The sequence below is a fragment of the Amblyomma maculatum genome, chromosome 3 (assembly GCF_055883805.1).
Source record: "Amblyomma maculatum isolate TAMU_Amacu chromosome 3, ASM5588380v1, whole genome shotgun sequence".
Classification (NCBI taxonomy): domain Eukaryota; kingdom Metazoa; phylum Arthropoda; class Arachnida; order Ixodida; family Ixodidae; genus Amblyomma; species Amblyomma maculatum.
The window spans coordinates 220,657,848-220,681,565 of NC_139346.1; the positions used below are offsets into that span (position 1 = coordinate 220,657,848).

The following is a 23,718-nucleotide window of genomic DNA, read 5'->3' on the forward strand; positions in this document are numbered from 1 at the left end:
GCTCCAACTCCTTTTCCTCTCTCTGCCTCGTTTTCTCTTCCTAATAAAGAGCCATCGTTTCCTCTTTCGTGAACCTGAGCTGGCTTCGCGAGAACTCGATAAATTATTTAGCTCTTTCGCTCTACCATTTTGTATTCTCCCACGACTGTAATGCGCGTGCGGAGAGAATTCCTGCCCCATTCATAAATCGTTATTCATAAGGATGGCCTAGAGTGGCGACGAAACATTTCCGCGCACGAGCAAGATAGAATGATGGGTAAGAGAGGGACATGTCAATAGTAGATTTCAATTCACGCCCTTCTCGCCAACGCGGCGGTGCAGCTACGGGCCCTGCGATTAGCCACTTGCCCATTGACAGCGTCGGCTCGTGTGTTATTTTTCACCTGAATGCATGCGGGAGCTGCAGCAAAGCTCTCGCAACAGTCGACGGCTAGTGTTTCCAAATTTATTTACTTTCCATTATCTGCAATGTTCACTTTCCGAAACCAGGTGTTGCAGCATGGTAGGAAGTAGCATACAGTCACGGTCAAAATAATGCAGAACAATTTTCATTGTTACCACTGTTGCCAGGTGCTGCGTTTTTGAAGCGGGAAATAAAATTTTATTTCGAGAGCGCATCGGCAGCATTCGCCCGCATGTGCATTAGTGAGCGAATGGTTCTGGCTATTTATTGCGCGAGAAATTGCAGTTATTCTCATAGAATATTACGGAAAGATTTTCTAATTCAGCGTAACATTAGGGCAGCGACTGCACATAAGTGGATCAAGAAAACGTCAAACGAAATTAAAGCACACAAGCAGAACAAGAAGATTGATAAATGAAACAGCACATTTTGCAATGCAGCAAAGCACTGTATGCCGACAATAAATGCCAGCACGATTAATGACTAGATCAAAAATAAAAGTACGGAAGTGGACAACTGGAGGCAGATAGAAAGAAAACGAGCAAGAGCCGAACAGAACAGGGAGAATTGTAAACAAAAGGGATCAGAATAACATAAGGACAATCGTGAGCGCGCCAGTACAACACATGCAAAAAAAAAAAAAAAAAAGGCCCTAGAACGCTCGCACAAACATGTCTCGAACCGAATTAGCGTGAAAGGAGCTGCAATACAATCACGGCACACTTCATAATTACGGTTCACGTGGTGAAGGCTGAAAAACATTTATTCTATTTTTCTTATATATCGTGCGGGGGATTTTCTCTCATAGGCAGTAATTTAACTCGAGAGAAATTACATCGCTTAATCTGTTTACTAACAAGTCTCATTAGCGTTATCTGCTTTCCGCCACTTATTAAACAAAGTAATGCAAGCTGCTTTACCTTCCGAGCCGAGATAATAAAATTTACAAGGATGATATCTCTTAGCGATTAAGAAACGACCTTCCTCAATAAGTACATTAGAGCGCTGGCAAAATCATAAGCAACGATTTCAGAGCACTGTTGCTTTGCAGCAACAATAGGACAGAAATAAACTTATTCAATGCCAGATTTACAGTGTTTGCCGCGTATCTTCTCTGCTCTGACGCACACCATTTTCTGAATGTCAGCTGACGTCAAGAGCTCTTTTTGACCCTGTGAGCAAACAATGGGTCCAGCTATAAGCTGCGTTATTTGTGCGTTTGAGCACGTGTATTTCAAGCGGAATTAAAACCAGAGAGCGCTGCATTAGTAGAAATTCTTACTGTTTAGTGTCTTGCCTATGATCCTTTGTTTGCGTTCGACAATTATCTGTAAGAAATACAAATATTATTCCGCGGTAGCGATTTTTTTTTTTCGAAACATATTTTTAGCCAATGATGCATCGATACAAGGCAACAAACACAAGCGAAGGCAATTACGCGCCACACTAAACATGCTCAGCGGGACTACTCCTAATATTTACGGCGTATAGATCGAATTGCAAGCACCATTGCTAGGTCGGTCGAGAGAAGCGGTTTGTTAAACAAAGAACAGGATATTAAGAAGGTAGGAGAATCCCTATCCACTAGCTCCTTTTCCCTATGCCAGATATTTTTTCTTCCATTTTCTCGGGCTGCACTATCACTGTGCTTGAGCCGTTCAACTAAACTTTTTTTCCTTACAGCAACAAAACCCGACTGTTGGCTTTAAAATGCTGCCCGCGTATTTAGCCGCTTACTATGTCGTTAAAAAAACCTTGCGAAGGCAACTATCCAGTGCAGCTTACCTAAAGGTCGTTGACATCGCATTCAGGGAGAGCGCAATTAATCGTTTTCTTCGTTATTTTCTCTTTCTCCCTTATCCGCAGGTAGCACCGCTGAAATCATCTCTGTGCAAGTCGAGCCCTGCGAATCGGACCCGTGCGAGATGAAGAGGGGCACCTCAGCCAAGATCCACTTCGAGATGGTCTCTGGTGAGTAAGTCCAACCGCTGCTCGTCGCTGCCACAGGATGAGGACACCGAGAAAGTTATGGGCAGAGATGGTAGTAGCCACTAAAGCAGTCCTCAGCTGCTCCCCACCGGCGGCAGAAATGGTTGTAAAGACGAAATATAGCGAAAGATAGAGGGAAATACAGTAAGAGGCTGTATGTATTTTATTCATCATTGCACAAGTGGTAGGCGGGAAAGCGATCCAATCGCGTAGATGACATGTCTATGGAAAAAAAAAATTATCATTTCACTAGCATACATGAGGTCACCTCGGCTCGACTTCCGCCTCTACAAATGTAGTCATAGACCAATATGACAAGATATATAGACTTTTGTTGTCTCGCTTCCTGGAGCTTTGTTCCTCCGTAGTGTCCTACTGTAACCACCCTGTACAGCAATACATGAAACTTGACGTTCATGAACAGCCTAAGAAGTACCGCACATCAAAAGCTATATATGAAATCTCGAAACGTTCGCTTTAAAGCTTGCTTTGAGTAGACTTTCTGAAGGAAATAATTGGCGGGGATTATCTCTGTTAAACCGCTTACAGTGAGAAAGTACGGAAAGCTCCATTTTAAGCTGTACATGTGGCGCAATCCGGAAGACGCCGTGTTAGCAGCGGTAGTTCACCTGTAGCCTCCGACGTTTGGAGACATTTAGTTTACCGCTGCCGCTTACCGCGGCCGTCTACCGCTAATGCGCGCCGTCAGCACAGCACGCGCTGATTGGTCCCTGCGTGCTAGAGTCACTGGAAAATTTTCAGAGTACCGCAAAGGTGCCCACGGGCGCCATTTCCCTTCCAGACCCGGCCGGGGCCTGAACGGCGAGTGACCGTAGGCTTGGATCGCGTTTTTAAGCTCAGCAAAACGGGAAGGCACGTTTATGCAGACAGTGCCAACACTGATTGTGCGGTCGCTAACTTTAATACCGTAGTCAGCAATGTTATTGCAAATCCCTTTGAATCGACTTGTTTTCTACGCTGGGGTGTTACAACATTATAAAATGACGGAGTGTGAAATAGCACGTCAGCGAAGGTCGCAGAAACGTGTAGGCATATTGTTAAGTCTTGGAGAATGCCGTCCGTCGGCGCCGCGCGGCCGTACATGGTAAAACACGGAGCGAGGTGCGGATCGTTATCACGCTCTGAAACGATGAATCGCTTTGTACAAACAACATGAAGTGAGGTTCGCCGAGACAGCGTAAAGAAACCAAAATACAATTTAGTATCGCCGTCGCTGCGCCAAGAACGCCAAGCAGGCTTTGTTGAAGCATATTGTTTTGCGCGAACTTTATTTTTTTTTATTTTTTTGCGGCGCCGTCATTAAGCGAACGAAAACTAAAGCACTGGCCTCGGCCATTTTCAGCGTGAAAAAACAAAAAAACATGGCTTACTATATCGTCGCTATCACCGCGTGGTTGTGAATATTGTACTTTTCATTGTTTCATGGCATCGCCTGATGTTTCATCGCCGTACACCATTGTGCCGCCAATTTGCCAGAACCTCGCGCATTAACTGCCGTCAAAAATTGAAATGGCATCAACATCGTACATTGGTGGTTGACACACATTGTCCAGAAGTCGCCAGCTGCGAACACACAACAAATATGGTTGGTTGGTTTAGTTTATGGGGCTTAACATCCCGAAGTGACTCAGACTATGAAACACCGTTGTGGAGAGCTCCCAAAATTTCCACCCCCTGGGTTTCTTTAACGTACCACTATAAATAAATAACTAATAAATTTGTGCATAAAGCTTTATGTACGTTTACATTTACAATAAAAATAAAAATCGAAGAGGTGCGCGCGGACATCGATCCGCACACGAACACGCGCCCATACGCTTTCATGCACGAGTACTGAAGATAGATGTATCTGCTGCCAGCTGGCTAGATATTTACCTTAGTGTGAGGGTAGCTTTTGCAAAATTCCGCAAGTAAAACGGATGCTGCATATTCCTGTGCTGAAAGGTAAACACATATACTGCGTTGGAAGGTAAACACATGTTGCGACCAGGCGCACCATGTTCACGTTGAGTATTTCCTACGCTTCTTTCACCGCTAAATGAAAATAATTTGAAACCAATGAACCAGCGTATCTAGCACAAGAAGGTGTTCCTTGAGGCACGAAGTTTTGCCTGTCGGTTCTGTGAAGCCACACTAATCACCAATGCAGGTCACTTTTTCCGTTCAGGCACAGAGAACACGCCTTTCCTGACTCAGGCCCGGTGCCGCACCCAAAAGCACAACATAATCTCTGACGTGTACACTGCGAGAAACAATTGACAAAAGAGGAACTCCAGCACAAGACACGTATTCCGCGCGCGCGCTTGGAAGGGATATGGCGACGTGAGGTCACGTGACGCGCATCAGCCAGTAGGCGAGCCGGTGGCGCGCGGAAAACGAATGCGGTACTCTGAAACTTTCCAGCGATTCTACCTGCATACGAAGTCCACTGGAATTTGACAGGAACGTGGCGCCATCTGTCGCCCTTGGAGTGATCTGCGCATGCGTACTCACGGCTGGTTTCGAAGGAGAGCGCGCTTCTCTTCTCTACGGCCTTACCAATGCACGGCCGGTCTCGAGGGAGAGAGCGTTTCTCTCGCGCGCTCTCTCCCTCGAGACCGGCAGTGCTTTTCCACCGCCCCACTGCTGCGCCTCTGCTGCCGCTGTTCACGCGCAAGGGAAACACGTGCTCGCTCTTCGCTCCGCCCGCGTCAGTTGCAACCGGCAGGTCTTGATATTTCATCCTTTATGGTTTATACAAAGACGCCGTAATCAGCGTCTAAGATTTTTCGTGTACGAGGAATAAAATATAGTAAACACCGTTCACGCGCGCGCGCGCCTTCGTCAGTGCGGCCGAGCACGGTAGAATGAAGCTGGTACCACTTACTTCAACATTTTTCCCCTAAATTTTCTACAGAAATAAATATATCAGTCTACGTAGTGTTCCTTCGAAAGCTGTAAGCAGGTGCAGCGTGACCTGACGTGACTGCATAGCAAACTGTTGGCTGGAGATTCTGTCAACCACTTCTGTTTTCGTTTACAAAAGAGGCACCGGCGAAAATTCATGGCTCGTCTCAGATTCAGAGTAAGGAACAAAATTTACGCCTATAGTTAAAATGGTAGTTGTCCAGTGGAGTGAGCTGTTCTAGCTTCGTTCAAAACAAATCAGACGGTTGAAAGGCAGAATATGTATATGTAGTCCCGTGACTGACGCAAGTACGTGTATAACAGACGTAGTCGGTTTAATACATAGATAAACAACAACTTTAATCAAGAAAATGGGCGTGAATAGTCATGCCTAATTAAAAAGAGCGGCAAACGATGAAAAAAATTGTCCTTCAAAGTTATACATTGTACTACATATTCATCAATTCATCAAAACGTGACCTGCGGCAAAAAAATTCAGCCTCAATATTTTCCTGGCCGGTTTGTTCATATAGGGAGCTGGCCTGTAATCCCGGTCTGTCACTTTCTTGGCATAATTGACAAGAAGGATTCTGATAATTTTTTCAGATATCAAAGAAGCGGACCTTATAGACTGTTGTTGATTCCTTCAGGGCAACTCAGCAATGGCGAATTCTCAATTGTGCTGCTTGAATCAGGATTTGAAGTACTTCGAGAGCATTTGTGTATGGTAGATGCGCGAGTTTTTTTTTTTTTTTTTTTTGTAAACCTTGTAATAGGGCAATAAACTCTGGTTTCGGATAATGCAGGCCACTAGAATTCTTGTCCTCGTAGAAGAGTCTACATGAGGCTGCTTCTTTCGCTAGTTTCAGGAAAGATAGCGCTGCGTCACACCCGAGGTCACTGATTAACTTATCAATGTATCCATCGACGTAAGCTAAACCAGAATATGTGACAGTAATGGGATGACAGGAGATGCCACCACAATTCCTTCATTTCCTCGGTTACTGATTGTGACCAAGCAGAAATGATTTCTGACAACGAGTTGACGACGTAGCTGCCATCACCTGCCCATCAAATTTTTAAACAATTGATCTAACCATTCAATGATATCACGTGATCACTAAAATCAATAATTTTTGTTTTCCCACCCCTTATGTAATACCCCACCAGGGGGTCTTTAAGGTAATAAAGTGAAGTGACGTGATTTCTTCGGCATCGACGAAAACTGCCTTGATTTTGCTCCAAGATGAAACGTCCGTCTTGACAACGTGGTCAAGTGCCGCTGTTATGGTTCTCGCATCTAGCATGTCGTTCTCTCCGCACATTAACCTTACTTTCCCTAAGAGAGCCTCAATGGGGCCACTATTGAGTTTCCTGGTGAGGACGGAGCCGACACATTTCCCCAGGAGGTATTATACCACTTGTACAGTAGACTCGCGATGAACAGCATTTCTTGAAATGTTTCTTCAGTGAAAGTTTCCTTCTTTAACACTTTAGAAGTTTCTTGGATGCTTTAGATATAGCAAGTGAACTCTTTTGTCAGCCACTGCATTAGCCTCTTTTTACCGCTTCCAGCACAAGTGGTGTCATGAATATAAAACCATTTCTTTATTGTTTTCACAATAACCGGGGAGAGCGCGCGCTCTTTCTTACGGCCTTCTCAATCGCCGCGGGAACAATGGGAACGTTTCTCCTTGAATTACGCTCTCCGCCGCCGCAAGGGGCGCGACCTGCTCATTGTTCGCTCCGCGTCTGCTTCAGTGGCGACGGGTGGCTTTTGCTTGGTTTCGCGCTGTCGCTCGCGAGTTTCGTGGTGATTGCAGCCCGAAATGAAAGAACTCAGAAGGTAGATGCTGCAGTGGCATGTCGTCAATGTACTACTCACGTTAACGGATATAAAAAACACTGTCGTTCAGCAAACGTTCGACAAGCATGACATACATTGCGGCATGGTAGCTACTTTTGTCCATTTTAACACGAATTTTTCCCAAGCCTGTACAATTAAGAATATAGGAACAAAAAAAAAAAAAAAAAACTGAATGAGCAGTGATCACATCGAAGCTTCTTCAAGGCTAACATGACAGCAGCTCGTCTGCAACAGCAAAACCGTCTTTGAGCGCTAGATGCGAAACCATCGATGTAGCACCGAAGATGAAAATAATTTCATAAAAATGCAATTGCAAAATGCTAGCATGATATAACGTATTAGTATAACAGTCAAAGTAAACGTTGTAGGGTTGAGTTTTAAATGTTATTACAATTCATATATTAGCCAATGTGTCGTATTATAAACATTATTTAATTTTGCATATAAAAGTTGTTTTAATGAAATTTTTACATGATATTAAGCTTATTATGAAAACAATCAAAAATGGTTTGATATTCATGACACCACTTGTGCTGGAAGTGGTAAAAAGAGGCCAAAAAATGATGGTGATACTCGATGCAGTGACTTGCAAATGAGTTCACCTGCTATATCGAAAGTATGCAAGAAGCTTCTAAAGCGTTAAATAAGGACACTCTCACTGAAAACTCATTTCAAGCCATATATAGCGACCCATTGCGGCTCTCTTCGGGAAAGTAAGGTTAATGTGCGGAAGGGAGCGACATATATGCTAGATGCGAGGGCCGTAACAGCTAGCGGCACTTGACTATACATTGTCAAGACGAACCTTTCATCTGAGAGCAAAATCTAGGCACCTTACGTCGATGCCAAAAAAAAAAATCATTTCTGCTATGCCGCAATCAGTAACCGAGGAACTGAAGGAAGTGATGGCATCTCCTGCCATCCCCTTTCCCACTATCACATATTTCAGTTTACCTTAGGTCGATGGATACGTTAAGTTAATCAACTTCGGGTGTGACGCTCGCGCTATTCTTCTTGAAACTAGCGAAAGAAGCAGCCCCATGTAGTATATCTCCTACGAGGACAATATCCTCGAGAATATTAACGAGAGGCCAACTCCTTAAGTGCACAAGCAGTGCAGGACGATTTTGAGACGTAATCTTCTAGACGCAGCTCGCATTTTGATGAATTGATGAATATGCAGTGCAATGTGTAACTTTGAAGGATAATTTTTTTATTGTTTCGATTGTGCTTATGCCCATTTCCTTGAATAAAAGTAGTCGCAAGACTACTGAGTAACTATATCCAGGAGGCGCTCAATACCGCCATCCAGCGAAGGCCCCTCCGAGCTGCGGTGGTGGCAGAGTCGTCCTTGACTTCTGACACCAAACTGTTGTGGGACGCCCGCCTCAGAAGAACGGAGGACACCAGGCAAAAGCCCCGGCGCTCTTCTTTTGTTCTCTAACCCTCGTCCCGCGCCTCTTCTTTTTCTGGCGCAGCGCTCCTCGGCGCGCGCCGTAACTATATCTTTCAACCGACTGATATGTTTTGAACGAAGCTAGAACAGCCCGCTCTACTGGACAAGTGAAATTTTAACTATATGAGTTGACTTTTGTTCTTTACTCTGAATCTGAGACGCGCCATGAATTTTCGCCGGTACCTCTTTTGATCTAAACGAAAACGGTAGCGGTTGACATAATCTCCACCCAGCAGTTCACCATGCACTCACGTCAGGTCGCGCTGCACCTGCTTACGACATTCAAAGGCACATTGCATAGCGTGGTAAATTTATTTTCGTACAAAACGTAGGGGTAAAAAATGTTCAAGTGTAACCGAAGCTTCATTCGCACTGACGAAGACGCACGCGCGCGTGAGCGGATTGTTGACTGTATTCTATTCCTCGTACACGATAAATGTTCGATGCTGATTACGGCCTTTGTATAAACCATAAGGGGCGAAATGTCAGGACCTGCCGGTTGCAACTGACGCGGGCGGAGCTAAAAGCGAGCGCGCGTTTCCCATGCGCGTAAACGGCTGTAGCGGAGGAGCAGCAGTGGGGCTTTAGCAGCGGTTGGGCGGTGGCGACCCCACCGAAGCGCGGCGGGCGGTGGAAACAGATCCGATTGGAGAGGCCGTAAGAGAAGAGAAGCGCGCTCTCCCTCGAGACCGGCCGTGATACAACACATTTGCTAATATATAAATCATAATAACATTGAAAACTCAACCTTACCGTCTTTATTTTGACTGTTATACTAATACTTTACATCATGCAAGCATTTTGCAACTTACTTTACATTTTTATTAAATTATTTTCATCTTCGGTGCTATATATGGATGGTTTCGCATCTAGCGCTGAAAGACGGTTTTGCTGTTGCAGACGAGTTGCTGTAATGTTTGCCTTGAAGCTTCTTCGATGTGATCACTGCTCATTCAGTTTTTTTTTTTTTTTTGCTATTCTTGTGCAGGGTTGGGAAAAATTCGGATAAAATGGACAAAAGTAGCTACCATGCCGCAATGCATGTCATATGCTTGTCGAACGTTTGCTGAGCGACAGTGTTTTTATATAAAGATTCGGTTCACGTGTGTAGTATGCTGACGACATGCTACTGCAGTATCTACCTTCCGTGTTCTTTCATTTCGGGGCTGCACTCACTACGAAACAAGCGAGCGACAGCTTGAAACCAGGCAAAGGCCACCGCCGCGCCGCAGTAGGGTCGCCACAACCCGCCTACCGCCGTTCACGCGCAAGAGTTCCCTCCGGGAACGCATCGAGAGTGTTTTCGCCAGCTCCGGTGCCTCTCGACCCCCAAGCGGGGCTCTCAGAAAACCGTCTGGCCCACCTCGCGCTGCCGCGGCTCTTCCCTCCACCCAGCGACGTCACGGTGGACGGAGACGACAGTATGGAACCATTGAATTCTGACATGGAAGCGAGATGTAATCGGGCAATTCAGGCGCATCGCTGGATCCGATCAACGAACCGATCAGCAGGCCGCTACCAGCACGCCCGTTCTACCACCGGCCGGCGCAGCCACATCGGCGCTGTCTGAACCAGGCAAATCGTCTCCAACTTTTGTAAAACGTCAAGCGCCCCTACGAAAACTCCCGCCACAAGATCTAAAAATTGTGTTCCGACCGATAGGAGGCCTAGACCTCGGAAAGCACAACGGAGGATATATACTGTCCCTAGTTACCACCGCACTCCGACTCCCAGCGGAGATCGTCCGAAAACAAGACGTGATCCGCATCAAACTCCGACACAATTCCATCACCATCAGTACACCATAGCTCGCCAATATGTTCGGCTAGAGCAGATCAAAATTATCGACCAAACTTATCCAGTGAGGCCGTACATTGCCCCACCGGATAACGCCATCCGCGGCATCGTATACAACGCCATCTACGACCAAACCTCGGAAGAGATATTTTCCGAGATGAAAGCACTGAACCAGAGTTCCGAATACGAGATCACCGATGCAAGGGAGCTCGGACGTACGAAATCCATTCTTGTCACCTTTGTACACACCATTATGGTTCCAAAACAGCTTCGCTTCTACGGCGCGATATACCTGCGCCACACTTTCCTCCCCAAAGCTGAGGCTTGCTATAACTGCGGACGGCCCGGGCATCACAGCGACATTTGCACGGAACAGAAGCGAAACCTATGCCAAAGGTGTAGTGTGGCTCACGCGGCGGTGGACCCTTCCACGTGCGAACCTCTCTGCATTCTTTGTGAGGGCCCGCACGTCACAGGCTCCCGGGACTGTCCGAACCGGTTTGATAGACCGGGATACAAGAAACCGACCCCGGACCCCAAGACGGAGGATGCTGATGGAGACCAGCCGCGCAGATCCAGATGCAAGCATGGCAACGTCTCCGAGAGCCCGAACCGTCAGCACCAGTGATCGCAGTCCTCGACCAGAAAGAAGACCGACATCTCCAAAACCAGGGACCGATCCCAGTCCTTCCCGCCTCTGGTCGACCAGCCTCCTCAGCCAGAAAATAAGGTGAGACGGGGCCCACGATCTCCCTAACTGGTCAAATAAAATCAACAGCTTAACGAACAAGTTCAACTGCTTAGAGCACAAAATCAATTACAAGCTGAATAAATTCAACAACTGACAAAACAGATGGGAATGCTTAGCCGACACCTTTACCCCCAGAGGGCGCGCAGAAACTTCCGACTCCTCCCCCGAGTAAAACACACCCGCCCCCTCCGCCCCCCGAGTCTGGCCGTAGAAATTCTCCCTCAGATTCGTCAGCACACACGCCTCCTAAAAGGAAGGCTACAAACCACGACAATGTGCCAACTCAGACCCCAACCAACCTTGACCCACTTCTTGAGTAAAAGATCGGAGAAAAATTTGAATCCATAACTACAAGCACTAACACCTGGGCAACGAATCTGGACGCGAGGATGGTAGTGCTCGAGCAGCAAGCCCAGCTGCTGCAGCAACAGCAGCAACAAATGCAACAACAGATGCAGCAGATCCAAACTGCTCTCAGTACGCTAATAACAGGCCAGAGCTCGTTTTCTCACCTTACCCCCGACCCCCAGAATGGCGGAACACCGTAGTATTCGCGTGTGGCAGTGGAACTGCAGAGGCTTCCGCCCAAAGCGTAGCAATTTGCAGCTTCACTTACAGGCTCTCCCGACAGAAGAAACCCCTACTATCATCGCACTACAAGAAACAAACGCCTCGGTCAAATTGCTAAACTACACACCGCACGTGGTGTCAAAGTCTCAGCAACACAGAGTCGCGACGCTAGTGCATCGGAATTACATAGCCGCGGATCACACCATCGAAGTACAGGATGTTGATTGTATACTGGTCGAGCTGCTCCCCAAGGAACAAAAAAGCCCCAGACTTTTCGTTCTAAATATTTACAGTCCTCCCAAAGAGAAGCCAGCCCCCTTATAGAGGCCCTACAACAAGCTCTCAGCATCAGCGCTAACCACCCATTAATGATAGTAGGGGACTTGAATGCAAGCCACTGCAGCTGGGGGTACACAAAGAATTGCTCGAAAGGCTCACGTCTATGGACATTCTTCCAAAGAAAAGGTCTCACCCATGGTCAACGATACACAACATCCCACTCGTATAGGGAATAGTGTTCAGAAGAACACCTCTCCGGATCTCACCCTCACGCGGAACATCACAGAGTGCTTCTGGCTAAACACTTATAACTCCCTAGGGAGCGACCATTACATAATTCAGATCTCCCTCTCCTTGTCTTCTATCACCGGCCGAGTTAAACGACAACTCAAAATCACAGACTGGGACTACTTTCGTGCTATTCGTGTTGCAGCCCCAGAGCGCATAGATAACCTACAAAACTGGCATCCAAGGTGACGTTCATTCGGCCACAAAAGGAATGCCTAACGTCTAAAATGCTGAGGTTACCGATAATCAGCTTCTCCACATGTGGGAAGCACATTCTAGCCTGCAGAAACGATGGCTGAAGAGCAAACGAAACTGGTCCTTAAGGCTTCGAATCTCTGCCCTTTTACGGGAGATGGAGAGTTATGCAAGGCAGCTCACACAACAACAATGGAACCAGGTGTGCGATCGCCTCGCGGGAAACCTTGACCTAAAGGATACATGGCGTTTCTTATCATGTCTGCTAGGGCCAGAGCAGACGAAGAATATACAACATAAAAACGTCGCCCGCCTTATTCATGGCCTTGAATTGGATAACGACGAAGTAATCACCACTCTTAAGGACACTTACCTTAACACAGCACCAAAAACGCCGCTCACACCGTATTTAGGTACCCACAACCCGAATCTAGATGCTAAGATCGAGCAATGGGAAGTAAGGGCAGCCATGCTGCATCTCCGCACAACCTCCGCGCCTGGTGCGGATAAAGTAACAAACAAAACGCTCAGAAACTTAGACGAAAGTTCCATCCAAGCCATCAGCGATCTGTTTAACGAACACTGGCGAGAAGGAACGCTGCCCCAGGAGTGGACGCACGCTCAGGTTACCTTCATTCCCAAACCTGGAAACTCCTTGGCCCTCTGCAACCTCCGCCCGATATCACTCACGTCGTGCTTGGGTACATTATTCGAGCACGTCGTACTCAATCGCCTGCTCGAGCACATGCGAGCCCGCGACTTATTTCCCCACACTATGCTAGGCTTCCGCAGCCACCTTTCCACCCAAGATGTAATGCTCCAAATCTCGGAAGACATACTTCACCCTAGACATTGCAAACGAACCAGAGCTCTTCTGGCTCTTGCCCTGCAAAAGGCATTTGACAATGTCCTACACTCCGCCATATTGGAGTCACTCACGAACCTGGAAGTAGGCGCCCGAACACACTTCTACGTAACGGACTTCTAACGAGACCGCACGGCCGAGCTCAGGCTCGGAACGCTGCAGTCCCCAACTTTCTCTCTAGGCAATGGGCTTACACCGCAGGGTTCCGTGCTATCCCCGCTTTTGTTCAACATCACTCTCATTCCTATGGCTAAACAACTTTCACAAATACCTACTCTCTCCCACTCTCTCTATGCTGACGATATCACCCTGTGGACCACCACAGGAAATCTCGGAGACATAGAAGAGACCCTACAAGCAGGGGCTGACACGGTGGTGAAGTATGCGGCCACGGTGGGCTTCGCATGCTCCCCCGCCAAGTCAGAGCTCTTGGTCATGCACCCTGGCCTCAAGCGACAAGACCAACCACGGTTGACCGTATCCCTGAGCGGACAGCCGATAAGCGAAGTGCATCGGCTCCGTGTGCTTGGTATGTTCTTACAGGACAATGGCTTCAATACGGAAACCATATCCGAGCTCACGACAGCAACGCAGCAAACAATAGACTGATCAAACGCATAGCCAACAAACACCGCGGTATGCGAGAGCACGACCTACGACGCTCAGTACAGGCGTTTATTATTAGCCGAGTAGTATACTCTCTACCCTACCTATTTCTTACGAAAAGAGAAACAGAGAAAGTAGACTCACTAATCCGCCAAGCTTACAAGACCGCCTCAGGACTGCCCAGGAGCACGCCCACACTGTGCCTCTTAAACATGGGAGTGCATAACGCCCTCAGCGAACTGGTGGAGGCCCACCGAATCGCGCAGATTAATCGACTCTCCATCACACCCACTGGCAGACACATTCTCTCCTCCCTCCAAATGAGGCCGATTGGAACTCCTCCCGAGAATACTCACCGCATACTGGCATCGATTATGGAGAATCTCAATTTCCACCCTTTGTTGAAAAACATGCACCCGATCCACCACCAAGCTCGAAGAGAAGCCAGAGCTAATTAAGGCACTGCATAGAGCGCATGTAGGGGACACGGACGCGGCTTACGTAGATGAGGCTGAGTACCGCAACGAACAGGCGTATGCAATCTCGGTTCTCTCAAGCTGCTTTGACCAAATCACCTCTAGCTCAATCAGAGCTCGCACCTCCGAGGAAGAGGAGGAGGCGGCTGTGGCACTAGAAGTTGCAACCTCCACTGCCACACTCGTCTTTACTGACTCGAAAACTTCTCAAAATTTTGCCCGGGGACGGCTAAACACAGTGGCCCACCGCATGCTGACCTCTGACAACCGTCCCGACCCACACAATTAATGTGGGTCCCTGCCCATTCGGGTAACCCCGGTAAGGAGGTGGCTCACTTACTAAATTAGAACAGGTCACATGGAGACAACTCCAGGCTCGCACGTTTCTCTCACCAGCACTACTCGCCCTATTCCACCCAACTCAATATCAACCCGAATACTCCCTCCGCGGGGCCCCGAGAGCTACATTCGAGCACATCATGTTTATCTGTAGAGAATTTCAACCTCCGACCCAATGGAGCCCAACGGACCACGAGGGATGGGAGATCGCGGTCTCCAGCTCGGACCCGGCTAGCCAAAAAAGGCTGGTCGACTGGGTGGGAAAGGTCGCCGCCAGGCACCACCTGCCGGCCACCTGCCGAGATCAATGAGTCGGCCCAGACCTAGTGCTTCACCTTGTAAACTCATAAAGTTTGTACTACAACTACTTCACGCGCAAGGGAAACATGCGCTTGCTCATCGCTCTGCCCGCATCAGTTGAAACCGGCAGGTACAGACATTTCAGCTCTTATGGTTTACACAAATGCACAGTAATCAGCGACTAAGATTTATTATCCTTTATGAGAAATAAAATACAGAAAATAATCCGGGCAGGCGCGCACGCGCCTTCGTCATTGCGGCTGAGCAAAGTGGAATGAAGCTTAGGGTAACAGAAGAGACATCTGGGCGAGTTGGTATGGTGACATGATAGAAAAACAGCGCAAAAGACGTGCACGGAGGAGAAGAACGGACAGGACAAGCACCTCCCGGGTAACGTTGGCTCAACACTTTTCCCCCTAAATTTTGTACAGAAATAAAATGTGTACCAGACTATGCAGTGTGTCTTTGATAGCTGTAAGCAGGTGACACGAGTGCATGGCAAAGTGTTGGGTGGAGATCATGTCAACCGCTGTCGTTTTCGTTTAGAGCAAAAGAGGCACCGGCGAAAATTCATGGTGCGTCTCAGATTCAAAGTAAGGAACAACAAATTATGCATATATAGATAAAATTTCAGTTGCCAAGTGGTGTAGGCTGCTCTAGCTTTGTTCAAAACAAATCTGTCGGCTGAAAGGCAGTAGATGTATATGTGATCTCGCGACTGACGCACATGTATGAACGACGTAGTCGGTTTAGTAATATATATATATATATATATATATATATATATATATATATATATATATATATATATATATATATTGTAGTGTGGTAATCTTCATCGATATAACCACTGACATGCGTCGCGTGCTGCCGCTCTCAAGGACGAAGAAGTTGTTCGCTGCCTTGCTCTTTCGCCACGCCTGACGCTTCGCTGCGAGTCTCCCCTGAGCGGCTGGAATCACCTGGGTTCACCGAATAAACACACCCCTACAATTGGTGCAGGTGCTGCTGGGTACGTTCCCATCCACCCTGGAACTTAGAAGCCGCACGTTGACCACTGCTTCCACCATGCCAGACGAGACCACCTCGACATCGGCGCCCCTACCAACCACGGTACTGTGTTCTGGCGTTCTACGGCAGCGTGATCCATGCCTCTTCAGTGGCACGGCTGACCAAGACGTCGACGACTGGTTGTCGGCGTCCCTACCCGGCCTGCAAAACTCCTCGTCGCCAGTGACACAGACATTCCTCCATTTTCTGCTGCCCTCGTTCCACTCTCCTGTGAAAGCGTTATTAGTTCGACTGTCTTCTTCACACCTTCCGACGCCGCTTCACGCCATCCCTGCCTCCTGCTTCCATTTGCTGTCCTCAAGTTCGAAGATGGCCTTAGTGCAATGTACGTCTCAAATCCATCTTCGTGCCCGTCCGTCCTGCTACGCGGCGAGTGTCTCGGTCGTATTGAAGAACTTGATCCCGAGCTTGTAAATACTCTTCCTGCAACGCCTACTTCATTAGACGTTAATGTGCTCAGCTGTTGCGATACAGCGACCGCTTCGACACCACCCGATGTTCTTCAACAAGCTATTGACGCAGATCTCCCACCCGCACAACGCGATCAACTCGCTGCTCTTCTACAGAACTTCACTTCTGCCTTCGACCTTCCTCACACTGCTCTGGGTCGCACGTCTGTCGTTACGCACGCAATCGACACTGGTACAAACGCACCTTTACGACAGCGTCCTTATCGCGTGTCGGCCTCTGAGCGCCAAGTCATTGCTGACAACGTGGACGACATGCTTCGCCGGGGCGTCATACAGCCATCTAACAGTCCATGGGCTTCTCCGGTTGTTTTGGTCACCAAGAAAGATGGTTCCATCCGGTTTTGCGTCGATTACCGTAGGCTTAACAAAATCACGCGCAAAGATGTCTATCCTTTGCCGCGAATCGACGACGCCTTGGACTGTTTACAGGGAGCCGAGTATTTCTCCTCTTTGGATTTGCGCTCCGGCTACTGGCAAGTACCGATGGCTGATAATGACCGCTCGAAAACTGCCTTTATAACACCGGATGGATTATACGAGTTCAACGTTATGCCCTTTGGCCTCTGCAATGCCCCGGCTACTTTCGAGCGCCTGATGGACACTGTTCTTCGTGGACTCAAGTGGCAGACCTGTCTTTGTTATCTGGACGACATCGTAGTTTTTTCTGCCGACTTTTCTTCTCACCTTCTCCGCCTAAAGGATGTCCTCACGTGTCTCGCCGGCGCTGGGCTTCAGTTGAATTTGAAGAAGTGCCACTTTGCCGCCCGAAAACTCACAATTTTAGGCCACGTAGTTTCTAAGGACGGCATTCTTCCCGACCCCACCAAACTTCGCGCAGTTGCAGAGTTCCCGAAGCCAACCTCCCTGAAGCAGCTTCGGAGCTTTATCGGCCTCTGCTCCTACTTTCGACGTTTCATCTTGAACTTCGCCTCTATCATCGCTCCTCGGACCCAGCTCCTTGCCGGCAGCTCCGACCTTTCCGCCTGGACTCCAGCCTGCGATAAAGCCTTCGACACTTTACGCCGCCTTTTGGTTTCGCCGCCCATTCTACGCCACTTTGATCCGGCTGCGCCTACGGAGATCCACACTGATGCCAGCGGTATTGGGCTTGGTGCCGTCCTTACCCAACGTAAGCCTGGTTACAGCGAGTATGTTGTGGCATACGCCAGCCGAACATTGACAAAGGCAGAATCTAATTATTCAGTCACAGAAAGGGAATGTTTGGCCATTATTTGGGCTATCGGAAAATTTCGTCCTTATGTGTATGGTCGACCGTTTTACGTTGTGACCGATCACCACGCTTTGTGCTGGCTTGCCTCTCTGAAAGACCCATCCGGTCGCCTTGCTCGCTGGGCTCTTCGTCTCCAGGAGTTTGACATTCATGTCATTTATCGATCAGGCCTAAAGCATACGGACGCGGATGCTCTTTCCCGCTCGCCATTGCCTAGAGATAATTCGTCTGACCACGTCTGTGCCTACGATTTGTCGACTCTTACAACTATCGACATGGCTACCGAGCAGCGGAATGACCCTTGGATCAATGCACTTTTGGATTTTCTCTCAAGTCCTACTCCCGGTCATTCATCCAAAGCGCTCGTCCGCCAAGCCCACCACTTCTCCATTCGTGATGGTCTTCTCTATCGCCGCAATTATTTGCTTGATGGACGGAAGTGGCTTCTAGTCATCCCGCGTCATCTCCGTGCCGACATTTGTGCTGCGTACCATGGTGACCCACAATGTGCTCACGGTGGCGTATTGAAAACCTACACGCGCCTACGTCTGCGATTTTACTGGCGTGGAATGTACCGCTTCGTAAGACATTTCGTGCGCGCTTGCGAATCTTGTCAACGCCGAAAAACTCCTCAGAAGTCCTCTGTTTCGTTGCAGCCGTTACCCTGCCCTGCTCGTCCGTTTGACCGCGTTGGCATAGATCTCTATGGCCCTCTTCCGACTACTCCTGCTGGAAACCGATGGATTATTGTGGCAGTAGACCATCTGACTCGCTACACTGAAACATCACCGTTACCCTCTGCCTCTGCAAGAGACGTTGCTTTGTTCATTCTCCACAACTTGATTCTTCGCCACGGGACTCCGAAGGAACTGCTCAGTGACCGCGGACGCGTTTTCTTGTGCGACGCTCTCGAGGCCCTACTGAAAGAATGTCGCATCATTCATCGCACCGCTACTTCTTACCACCCTCAGACGAATGGCCTGACAGAACGCTTCAACCGTACTCTGAGTGACATGCTGGCCATGTACGTCAACGACGCTCATTCCAACTGGGACCACGTTCTTCCCTTCGTAACCTACGCGTACAACACTGCGATACAGACCACCACCGGATTTTCTCCCTTTTTTCTTCTTTACGGGCGCGAGCCAACCTGCACAATGGACGCGCTTTTTCCCTACCGCCCTGATGTTTCTGAATCGACGCCACTCTCGGACGCCGCCCAGTACGCAGAAGAATGCCGTCAGCTCGCTCGTTCGCTTACAAAGGAAAATCAGTGGCAACAAAAACACCATCGTGACACTGCTGAGGCGCCTTCATATGCGCCCAACTCCCTGGTGTGGCTCTGGGTTCCTGCCACAACCGCCGGCCTGTCAAAGAAGCTTCTTGCTCGGTATCACGGTCCATACCGAGTCCTTCAAAAAACATCTCCTGTGAACTACGTAGTTGAGCCGGTTACGCCATCTGCGGACTTGCGTCGCCGTGGACGCGAAATAGTTCATGTGGACCGAATCAAGCCTTACTACGATCCGTCTGTCCTTTCGGCACCATGAGTCGCCAGGATGGCTCCTTCTCTGCCCGGGGGGAAACTGTAGTGTGGTAATCTTCATCGATATAACCACTGACATGCGTCGCGTGCTGCCGCTCTCAAGGACGAAGAAGTTGTTCGCTGCCTTGCTCTTTCGCCACGCCTGACGCTTCGCTGCGAGTCTCCCCTGAGCGGCTGGAATCACCTGGGTTCACCGAATAAACACACCCCTACAATATATATAAACTATTTTTAATCAAGGAAATGGGCATAAGCAATCATGAATAATTGAAAAGAGCTGCAAACAATAAAAACAATTGTCCTTCAAAGTTACATATATATTGCCCTACATATTCATCAATTCATCAAAATGCCACCTGCGGGTAGAAAGTTCACAGTCTCAAAATCTTCCTGGACGGCTTGTGCAAATAAGGAGCTGGCCTCTTGTTCCTGTCTTTCTTGGCATAATTGACAAGAAGGAATCTCAGAACATTTTCACACATCAAAGAAGTGGACTTGCCAATTTCTTCCGGACAACTAACTCAGTGATGTGAATTCTCAAGTGCCGGTTGAATCAGTACTTGAAGTAATTTGAGAAGATTCGTGTGCACTGCAGCGTTCCCGAAAAAAGATATAACGTTGTACAACAGGGCAACGAAATCTGGTTTCGGATAATGCAATCCACTAGAATCTTGTCCTCGTAGAAGAGAGTACATGGAGCTGTTTCTTTCGCTAGTTTCAAGAAGGATAGCGCAAGCGTCACACCCGAAGTCACTGATTAACAACGTTTCCAGCGACGTAAGCTAAACAGGAATATGTGACAGCGGGTAATTGGATGACAGGAAACGCCATCACTTCCTTCAGTTCCTCGGTTACTGATTGTGGCAGAAATGATTGCTTCGTCATCGATTTCTCCCAAATGAAACGTCCGCCTTGACAATGTGGTCAAGTGCCGCTCTCGCATCTAATATGACGTTCCCTCAATCTCAATGGGGTCGCTATTAAGTTTCGCGGTGAGAACGGAGGCGACACAGGTATTCTACCACTTGTACTGCAGACTACGTGGTGAACCACAGTGCTTGAAATGTTTCTTCAGCGAAAGTGTCCTTCTTTAATGTTTTGCGAAAAAGCGCGCCACCACTTTTTCATTCCAGTTTTTATTATTATTATTTTTCCCCTCTTTGTTGGAGCGCGATGGCGGCCAGAACGCGGCCGGAGGAGGAGAGAAACAACCGAGCGCGCGCGCGCAAACACGTGCTGGCACGGCCGCTCGATGGAAGCGGTGCTGGAAAGCAGCGCGGAGCAGACGACAGCGACGACGCGGCCACGTTGCGCGGAGGTTTTCATGGGGTCTCCATGGAGGGCGCTGACGCCCAGAGCGGCGTAAAACCCCTTGATACTTTGAAAGGTACGCCAACGATTGAACTTTGCCGCCGCCGCGCTACCTCCTCGCCTCCTCCTCGCCCCTTGCGCGCCCCTTCGCTGAAGGCCGGCTCTCCGCCCGATTTCCTGAGCGACGATTGGTCTCCCTGCCGTTGCCATTGGAAACCGACGCGCGTCCGGCGTTTTCCTTGTGTTTTCTTTTTCCTTCGCGCCATTTTTCCCCCAGTCTCGGCGAGCGAATATTGCGCGCTGTGCTTTTATTGCAGCGTGCAAGCTCTATGCCGTGCTGTTGCGCGTACAACTGCAGCAAGCGACCTGAAGATGGTTATGCGGTATTCATGATATCTCAAGGCAAGCGTGACGGCTCGCGCACGAGTCAATGGATTCACAAGATTAGTCGAAAGACGTTTATTCCTAGAAACAACAGAGTTGTTTGCGACGTCGAGTGCCTTTCTCACTCCCCGTAATAACGCGTCACCTGACGCTGCGTTTTTTGTTCCTGCTTGCTGCTCAATATTTTTGCGGCGGCAGCATGTTCATTGTATAAAAATAAGGTTGTCCTCTGCAGCATGCTGAATATTCTGCGAGGCTCCAAGGCTCCATCATTTAACACGCTTCGACTTCTGTACAGTGAGAAACAGGGCGCTATAATCTGCTTTTTGCTGTCAGAAATAACTGGAAAATTACAGTCTCTCGATTGCATTTGTCGCGATTATGCTAGGATCCCTGGCCTCCTTCACTAAAAATCAAAATTCGGGCTTGTAAAGGAGCTAGCCTTTCCAGCTTTTACTTGTAGTGTGCGTCGGTTACTCGGGAGCATTGAATGCTGGCCCTGAAAAACTGTTTGGCAAGTAAACCCGAGGTATTGCGGGTAATCTGCACTAGTTAGGTCGTATGGCATTTTTTTTTTTTCAATTCTTGAATGTGTCTTGCCATGCTTCGACGCACGCGTGGGTTAAAAAATATGCGTTCGTTTTATCAGGGATACGGCCAATGTGCAGGAGGTGTTCATATGATCACACACTTCTCTTTGACCATGACTACAAGGCGTTGGCAGGTTACCTTCGCTTTGAAAGCTGGAGCTCTAAAAGTGCGATTCCGCGTATTCATTTATTGCGAGAAAAGTTATCCCATCGATGTCAAATCAGCCGGAATCATTGCATCAATTTTCTGTATTTACGAAACTTAAACAATCAATGATGATTATAGTTATTATGTAAAAATAGGGGAACATTTTGCGAGCAACAATTCTTAACACTGTAACATATTACTCATTTCAATTGTATGCAAGATTTTTTTTTTCACCTAGCCTGAGTAATTATCTCATCGCTCTATGTTCTAGCTACATTTCACTGAAGACCAGTTTGAGCCGCCAATATTACACGAACTCGAAAAAAAAAAAACAGACCAAACGCAGTTCCATCAATTTTCTCTCACCGACCTGTCCTGAAGTAAAGGAAGCCTCCTCGACAGAGACATGAACCTCGCGCTGATAGTAGTCAGTTATTTCTGTGGCTTGCTCTTTTCCCACCTCCATTTATGAGAAAACAAGAAAGTATACGAATTAAAAGTCAATGTATAGTTGTCTCGTCAGATATTATGAGATAATAGAGATATGACTGACAACGTAAGTCAATGAAAATTGAAGTATATCAATGGGTCATGGGACGGCATCAGATTAAATAGTGATGGTTATGAATAGTGATAGGTAATGATGGTGACTGTTACGGATAATAATAGTAAATTATAGTAATAGGCCCGGATAGTGAGGTGATAGTGTTCGTTGCGGATAGTGACAGTTACGATAGGTCTCTGGCATTAGTAGATATAGTGATAGATAGGATAGCGATAGTTAATGAATTGGCAGTTATATGCTTTCTCATTTCCGCACGTTGAAGACCTATGTGCACCTTGTAATTTTTTTATTTGATTGTTGCGTTCAATGAAATCAAGCTCTTTTACACAGCGCATGAGACCACAGCATGCTTGCCCCAGAACTTCAGTGTATCGGCAATAGGGCCCACCACTTCTCCCAGTGTACCCTGCTGTCTTTTAACCACACGCGAAGTGAGTGAGGGGCCACGTACTCATAAAATTATTTAATTCCTCCATCAGCATCATATCAAGACTGCCGTGGCAAACCTGTTCCTTGCCTCGAAGCAGCAAGGAACAGCTCAAAAATTGATTTTATACAAAATTAACTAATGAACGCAGATTATCGCGGATCGCTAACTAGCACAGTGCCATTACACTTGGCCTAAGCTTTTCAACGGTATACGGTTCGGTGTTGCAGCTAAAATTTAGATTTTAATTGCAATTTACTATCAATTAATTTGGCCCAGTAATTGATTGAAATACATGTACAATTAACCAATAATCCAATCTCATGGTTGATCACGTGACATATACTATGCTTAGAGAGATAGCTTGACAGTAGCGAGATAGACTAAGTCCTGCTTTAACCTTCTCTAATCTTGAAGCTCAAAGCACCAGCCTGGATCGTTTTCTGAAGTTTTACCGCGGTGACAGATTTCACGCTCTAAAAAAAACAAACATAAAGTCAGAGGCAGTACTAGATTAAGTGCACAAAGTAAAACCTTATCATGAGACTTAAAAAGTGTCTGTAGCACAGAACTCGCCTGAAAGCTTTGTTTATCAGTATTCCCCATTGAAACAGTTCTAAGAAGAAAGCAATCAATTCATGAACTTTACTATAGGCATTCTCAATGCTTTTCTCGCAATTTTTCAAAAATTTTGTGCACTCCTGGAGCGCAGACCTGGCCCGAAAGCTCGCGCTTCACTCACTGCTGCGGCCGGCCGGCGGGCGTCAGGGGGAAAAAGCGTGTCGTGCGCAGCGCTCGCCGCCGCCGCGCGATGAGAATCGAGGAGGAAAGCGCGACGCGGAGGAGAGTGTCGCTACTTTCAAATTATCAAGGGATTTTAGAGCGGC

General features: G+C 47.8%; 1 protein-coding gene across 1 annotated transcript in view; it reads left to right on the forward strand.

The window, feature by feature from the left end:
- The window catches only part of LOC146197754 (mite group 2 allergen-like Ixo r 2), a 62,270-nt gene that overhangs the window by 23,546 nt on the left and 15,006 nt on the right, over positions 1-23,718 (forward strand). The window contains exon 2 of the mRNA XM_084599662.1: positions 2,270-2,374. Coding sequence (XP_084455788.1) covers positions 2,270-2,374 — 105 coding nt within the window. The remainder of the gene's footprint in view (positions 1-2,269; positions 2,375-23,718) is intronic.